Source organism: Branchiostoma floridae, chromosome 7 (genome assembly GCF_000003815.2).
Source record: "Branchiostoma floridae strain S238N-H82 chromosome 7, Bfl_VNyyK, whole genome shotgun sequence".
In the NCBI taxonomy this organism is placed as follows: domain Eukaryota; kingdom Metazoa; phylum Chordata; class Leptocardii; order Amphioxiformes; family Branchiostomatidae; genus Branchiostoma; species Branchiostoma floridae.
Window position 1 is genome coordinate 12,688,566 of NC_049985.1, and position 6,869 is coordinate 12,695,434.

The 6,869-nt window shown below is 39.7% G+C and overlaps 3 protein-coding genes across 3 annotated transcripts in view; 1 reads left to right on the plus strand and 2 right to left on the minus strand.

The window, feature by feature from the left end:
* The first annotated feature begins 27 nt into the window (after positions 1-27).
* LOC118419046 (coiled-coil domain-containing protein 134-like) lies at positions 28-1,241 on the plus strand. Its single transcript, XM_035825277.1, has 3 exons — positions 28-254; positions 510-581; positions 990-1,241. Exons 1-3 carry the CDS (start codon positions 57-59, stop codon positions 1,107-1,109), a joined length of 390 nt encoding a protein of 129 aa, XP_035681170.1. The 5' UTR covers positions 28-56; the 3' UTR covers positions 1,110-1,241.
* Positions 1,094-4,417, minus strand: LOC118419045 (acylglycerol kinase, mitochondrial-like). Its single transcript, XM_035825276.1, has 11 exons — positions 4,305-4,417; positions 4,151-4,183; positions 3,782-3,876; positions 3,484-3,562; positions 3,264-3,343; positions 3,087-3,144; positions 2,750-2,912; positions 2,469-2,566; positions 2,284-2,345; positions 1,969-2,071; positions 1,094-1,651 (listed from the first exon to the last, which is right to left on the minus strand). Exons 1-11 carry the CDS (start codon positions 4,308-4,310, stop codon positions 1,517-1,519), a joined length of 912 nt encoding a protein of 303 aa, XP_035681169.1. The 5' UTR covers positions 4,311-4,417; the 3' UTR covers positions 1,094-1,516.
* Positions 4,418-4,677: 260 nt separating this feature from the next.
* Positions 4,678-6,869, minus strand: part of LOC118419048 (acylglycerol kinase, mitochondrial-like) — a 3,044-nt gene continuing 852 nt past the window's right edge. The window contains exons 3-4 of the mRNA XM_035825280.1: positions 5,078-5,157; positions 4,678-4,807 (exon numbers count right to left, since the gene is read on the minus strand). Coding sequence (XP_035681173.1) covers positions 4,690-4,807; positions 5,078-5,157 — 198 coding nt within the window. The 3' untranslated portion in view covers positions 4,678-4,689. The remainder of the gene's footprint in view (positions 4,808-5,077; positions 5,158-6,869) is intronic.

A 6,869-nucleotide genomic window follows, 5' to 3' on the forward strand; every position in this document is an offset into this window, starting at 1 on the left:
GACAGATTATGGTTACTTCTAGCTGATATGCAAAATGAAAGTCAACATCCACTGCTATGTTTCCGTTCCCTAGCATTGTCCAGACTACTGGAAAATGTGGCATTCTTTGGGGATATTTTGCTGAGATCCCTGACATGACACATGATGTCCTGAAGAAGCACAAGGACTGGGGGGTCATGATAGAGGCTGCTGTTGTCTTCTGTAACCAGACTCAACTGTACAGCGAGGGGGTCGGTCAGGAGCAGCTGATGTTGGTGAGATGTTAATGCATTTCAGTTGTAGTTCTCACACAAAGTCCAATTTATGATAGGAGCCATAAGAAAGCCTACATGATACATTTGTATATGTCAAACAATCATTCAATCTGTATTGCCTGCCAATGTATGGTTGTAGTCCTAAAGGCTACTAGTATGATGTGTGTCACTATTTTATACTAAATGCTATTTTCATTGTTATTTTGATCGTTCTCTTTATCTACAGACATGTAACCGTTATGTTGAATTTTTCAGATATCTCAAGAGCTGGGCCTGATAGAGAAAGATCCTAATTATTTAAACCCATTTAGCAAGGAAGGGAAAATGGTTAGTTTTGTCTTGATTACAGATGTAGAACTGACTATACTGATAATTCAGGTGAAGTTTTTTCTCCATAATGACAGTACCCATACTCTTGTTAAATCTCCAATCATATGAGGATTGGTTGTTGAGCAAAATGAACCATTATATTTAATTAGACACCTGAAAACCTAAAAACAGCTGATTTTATTATTGATAAATAAAATGACATTATTAGTGAACTACTGGTGTATAGTGCAGCCTGCTGTCTATGTTTTAGAAAATCAGTAAATCTACATTGTATCTACAAACAAAGACTGCAATGAATATGATCCTACAAATATGTTTTAGAAAAGTGATATTCATATATTTCATTGAAGCATACATTTGCTTACATTAAGATTTGATTTTATTTGGTTTTATTTCATTTTGCAGGCACAGGAACAGCAGATGTTACAGGCAGCTAAATCATCAGCTAAAGACAAACCAAAGAAGAAAAAGGACAGAGAGAAAAGAAAAGGACCAAGACTCAGCCGCTCCAAGAATGAACTATAACTTTATTACACTGTGACATTTTACTTTCTGAGACCACAAACTAAACATTTCATTGCAATACATGTAATCTACAAAAAAATTTGTACTTGGTGAAATTAGGCTGATGAAATTAATAAATTCAAATGCTTTTCAGTGCACGTGTGTAAGTTGTATCATTGAGAATGGAATTCGGTGTCCAACCATTTCAGGTACACAGAATACCTGTAGTCAATCAACAGGTAAGCTTGTATTAACTGTTACATCAAGAGCAATCAAATAACTTCTTACCACACACTTATACTGGTACAACAGATTCGCATTTGATACTATACTGTGTGAATCAACATGGAGACTTTTGAAACAACCAACCATAACATCTCCAACATTTCAGTACTTTTGGAATTATAATATTGAGTGATTCTCTAATGTTACAATGGCTGTGATGCTGCTGCTAGTTTCTCCTCCTTATTGCAGAAGAAGCGAAGTTTGTTTGGAAGGACCTTGACCTTGATGGGCATCACCTCATAAGGTTCATTGTCAATGCTGAACCAGCTCTCTTTGCCCTGCAAGTTCCAATAAATAAACCGTGTTAACCCTTCACTCAAAGCCTCAATCAAAGCTTGATATATAGTACTACAACAGTATTTCTATATTATTGTGCCAACTTATCAAAAGGAACAACAGTAGTGAGCAAAGAATCATAAAATGATGAAAGTTTAACAATGACTGATATTGTAAAGAATATTTACAAACAAGGCTTTTACCAATAGACTACACTAAAATACTATCAACATTTTGTAGAAAATGATGAAAGGAGATGTATTGGACTACTAAACCATGACATCAACACATAAAGGATGATACCAGTTAGAAGTTTTACCTCTGGAACCTGTGGTTCCAACTGGAATGCATCAACCTGCACCTTGGACCAGTCCTGCCCAGCAACATCTTGAGGAGGTGTCTTAGTACTTGCACTCAAGTCCCTAGATTGTAAGACATGGTTATTCTCAAACACAAGTCCTTAATAACTTGTTATCATTGTTCGATACAATATACCCCAACCCTAGTATGTATGGGGGAGTATGTATGCAAATAATGGTGAATCAAATCTTACATTGCTACACTTACTCCCGTAATTACCTGCATAAAAGCAAATACATAGAAATTGATAAAGGTGTACATGTACTAGTCTTACCCCAAATTGACAAACTCTTCTCTTGACAGCTTTGGACTTGAGCTCACAACAATGCACTTTTCCTAAAGAAAAAAAATAAGGCACAAGTCAGGCCAGGATGCACTCTGCTCACAAAGTAAACAAGGATAATCTGACAAAATGAAACATACAAAAATAGAAAGAGGAGAAACCGTCTTAGTAGCAACCTTTGATGTAGTAGAGTTTGTTGTGGCGGCTGTGAACTCAACAGCAGATATTCTTCTCTCAGTGTCCCAGGAGTCTGGCATCATAGCTTCATTTGGGTCTGTAAATTTCAGCACACATGACTTACTCAAATATGCAGTAAATGAATGAGCAAAGATTTAAATGTTTAAAGTGTAATGAATTCAAAGCAGAAAAAAAATTGTTTTATGATAAGCAAAAGTATCAAGGTGGTGGCCACTACAGAGGATGGTACTTAGGCTATTGCTACTGTACACAGCTCTACCTTCTTGTGGTTCCAAGGTGACCTCTTGTGTTGATTTCCAGGGCCAGAACCACCCCCACCAGCTGGTGTCAGGTTCAGGTGCAGGTGCAGGGTCCTTAGTTATTACAGTCTCCACAGGTTGTACATTGTAGGACAGAACTGCACTCACCTCAGATGGCCACTCCTGGAACAGATTTACAAACATTTACAAAGATATTCAAATTCAAGCATGTTAAGTCATTTGTAGGTTAACATCTCTGTAAAGGTTTAGACTTGCTGGCAGCATACTAGTGCCTTTTTGTGTTCTATCAGACAATGAAATGGTCACGTTGCACTATACATCACGTTAGATACATACCTTCATTAACCTTTTAATGTATGCAAATCTCTGCTTCAGGGGACCCATGTACCAGTATCTGAAACAGGAAGACAGGATTGTGTCAGGCAGGTATTTTATCTAAACAGCTAGCAGCAGGATTGAGCATATGATATTGTCAACACTTGATTTCTTATCATACTTTATGACAAGACTTACTTGTCCAGGTTCTGTTCAGCATCTCTGAAGGCTCCCCAGCGTATTCCAAGAGTGGCAAATACTGGCTTACTGTTCTCATCCTGGAAACACAAAACATATCCACAGTTGGATATCATTACATGTATGACATGAAAACTACCGTGATACTAAGCACTTCCACCTTTCATTAGTGGTATAACTGCAGGTGTAACATTACTTTATTTTCAAACAAAGGCTGTACCTGTAGAGGCTGTATTCTCATGACGTCTACTGGACAGGTCAACTCTTTGATAACTGCCATGGCTGATTCTGCTATCCACCTACAGGAAATTGGGGCAATGTGTTGGATACTTAGTACATGTGTTATTATTATATATAAAGTGGTTGACAGTAGCTGGTAAAACAAATTACATCTATATCAATGATTTTAAAATTTGCAACAACAAAGCAAGGAAGCTTACACCTTATACAGGCACATTTTAAATAGAAAAATCGAATGGCTTCTAGTAGTACTGAATTTTGAGGACTTTCACACTTACCTGACTTCTGATTCTCTGCTGGAGAACAAAGAGGCCGCTAAGCTGTTATTTCTTCCAAGGGGGATGATGCCTATTGGGATCTTACTCGTCTGGAACTGGTAGAAAAAAATGGTGTTACTCAGAGACATAGCAGAAATATACCCAAATTTGACAGGAGTCATACATGTATATCCAAATAAGAGCAAGTTCAACCTCCTGTGCATATTAATACACAATTAAGGTTGTAAAACCTGCTCTGCAACAGATTTACTCATTGTCACTGATAAAAGGTAGTAGATGCTACCTGAAACATCTGAGTAACTATTATTTGGAAAATGTTGAGTTGTCAAGAATTTCACAAGAAGATAACAACAAGAACAAACATTTTACCTGATCACTTCTTCTCAGCATGCCAGTGACAACCTATTTGGAGAGTAAGGAGAAAGAAAACATGTGAATCTTGATTGATGCTGCTGATATAAAACAAGGAAGACCAGTAAGTATGAAAAGTGAGCCAACATGTACTTATGGCAATGTAAAGTACCTCCATGATAGTTCCATCTCCCCCTGCCACCACTACTGCATCTGTACGCTCCAGGGTATCAGGGAAACTCGCCAAGGCTTTGGCATGGCCCTCATAGTCAGTCTGTTGGTTTAAAAAAATATGTGTTTAAGTTACTGCAAATATCATGAGAAAACAAGGGGCTTCAATAATACTGAAGATTTTATTTGTTATGTCACTTACTAACTTAGAGATTAGAAAAATATATATACAGAGTACAAAGACATTAAAACACATATAATTGTAAGTTAAAAAACATTGGTGCAAAAACTTCATACACTTTTACTATAGCAGGAAAAGGGTAAAAAACATCTAGCTTAATCATTGATACGGTATCATACCTAACATATCCTAAGAACAGTATGATCTAAATTTGAAATTCCCTTTGATTATCATGAGAAATTCTGACTTCTATTATGGTGACTCCCAGACCAGCTAGATGAAGCAGAGGGACTGCATTTTTCTCAAACTTCTTACGTGCTTGTCTGTGGAAGAAGAAAAAATATGCTTTAATACATGCACCAGGAAATGATCATGATGATTTTGATGTCGTATATTAGGAGGTAATAATTATTTGTGGTGTGTGAAGGTCAATGGTGTGTAAAAGTCATTATGTAAGACTGCATTATGTATATATGGGACATAACTTCAGGCCAACTTGAGCATGGGTGCATATCTTTACAGTTAATTCAACTACAATAGCAGTATAGCAGTAATTAAACAAAAAGTGTAGCTACAACCATCCTGGTCCCTACCCTTTACAAGCAGCTGGGTTGAGGAAGACGACCACTTTTCTTGTCTGCCCCATACAGTGTAGAGGTTGTTTGCCATATTCCTGCAATAAGACAAGAAGTGCAACATTCTATTGTAACTGCATGTACTTTTCCTGTGGTTCTATTTCACCGGGGGAGGAAACAGGTTTCTGCAGTGTTTTAAACGTGCAGTTCTGAAATCTGTAGTAGTCCACTGTGTTCTGCTGCTGCAGTGGTCTGGACACCCTGCAGCTGCAATCAGTCTTTCTTCAACTCTTTCCACTTCGTCCTTTTCATTGCGAGCTCCCTGAGCTCCCCTAGTTTCCTTTCTGACCGTAATGGTCCGAGTCCTCTTTCTTTGAGGTCTGCCCTCAGTAAGCCCAGAAGGTTCTTGCAGTGCCTTCCTTTTTGGGCTTTGTAGTTGTTGGAGCCGATCAAGGCAAATTCCAAGGCCTGCTGGGCAGGTGTGTTGGTTGGCATCCTCAATACGTGTCCGAACATAGTCCATCTGGCTTGTTTCACTTTTGTTGACAGTGGGCCTGTGTTGCACAGCTTGTATAATGCATTGTTCGAAATCAAGCTGTTTGGCCATCGGTGCCCGGTGATTGTTCGTAGGTGTTTTCGGTGGCAGGCATCTAGCTTGTCTAGCACTGTCTGTGGTGCTGCCCAGCTGTTACAGTTGTAGAGCATGATTGACACACAGGTGGCATTGTACAGTAGCAGTTTTTTCTCCAGTGGAATTTTTGATCGGCGGATCCAGATTTTCCAGAGGGACCTGAATGCAATGTTACCCATTGTACAACTGGCTGCTATGTCAGCCGAGCTACAGAGGAGGGAGCCAAGAGTTTTGCTCTTTCTCCATTCCTCATGGCCTCGGAGTGGCTTTTCATCCTCATCTTTTTCTATTGTGTCCGCCAAGTAGACGTGAGTATATTCTGTCTTGGCTTCGTTCACAAATAGATTTGAGTCTTTCAAGTTATTAGCAGCTACAGGTAGGAGTCTTTCCAGTGTGGCCTTCTCCTCGTCGATGAAGTCGACGTCATCTGCATATTCCATTTCCAATGGAATGCCCAGACGTGATACTGGAGGGTTGGGCCTTGTGGAGTGCGATCTTATTGATGCTAATGCTGATGCCAGGTAGCAGGTGAACAGTACTGGGGAGAGACTGTCCCCTTGCGGAGACCCTATTGTTGTTTCGAAGTCCGCTGAGTAGGTTGATCCAACACGGACATTCAATTTAGTACCTGCTAAAAGTATTCTCACTAGGCGCAGCTCATCTTCATTGCACCCTGCTTGGTTCAGCACATCTAGGATCTTTGACCTTTTGATTGTGTCAAATGCCCTTGACATATCTATCCCCATCTTGTAGAAGTCCCAGTGTTTAGACATAACCACTGAAGTAAGCATGCGCTGGGCCCAGACTATGTCCGCGCAACTGCGCCCTCTCTTAAAGCCTGAAATCTGTAGTATGGCAGTAATGAAATGCAAACACATATTTGCAGTGCCATGAATTAAAGCATTTCCTTGCAAACACTACTTAGGGAATGTTTAGCCGGGGCGACTAGAAACGAAAAACTTATTTAATTGTAATATAATATACAGGATGTTTTTGTTTCTAGTCGGGGGGGAACGTATTGGACTAAAAAGTATTTGCGTATCGGTTCCGTGGAGATACCTTTTCCTCCGGTTTTTTGCACGTTCCCGGCTTCCCTGGAGTCTCGCACACCGCGCCGGGGTGTTCGCGGTCTCCACTTTCCCCAAAGTAGCCCGAAAGGCGACCTTAGTCAACAGATCG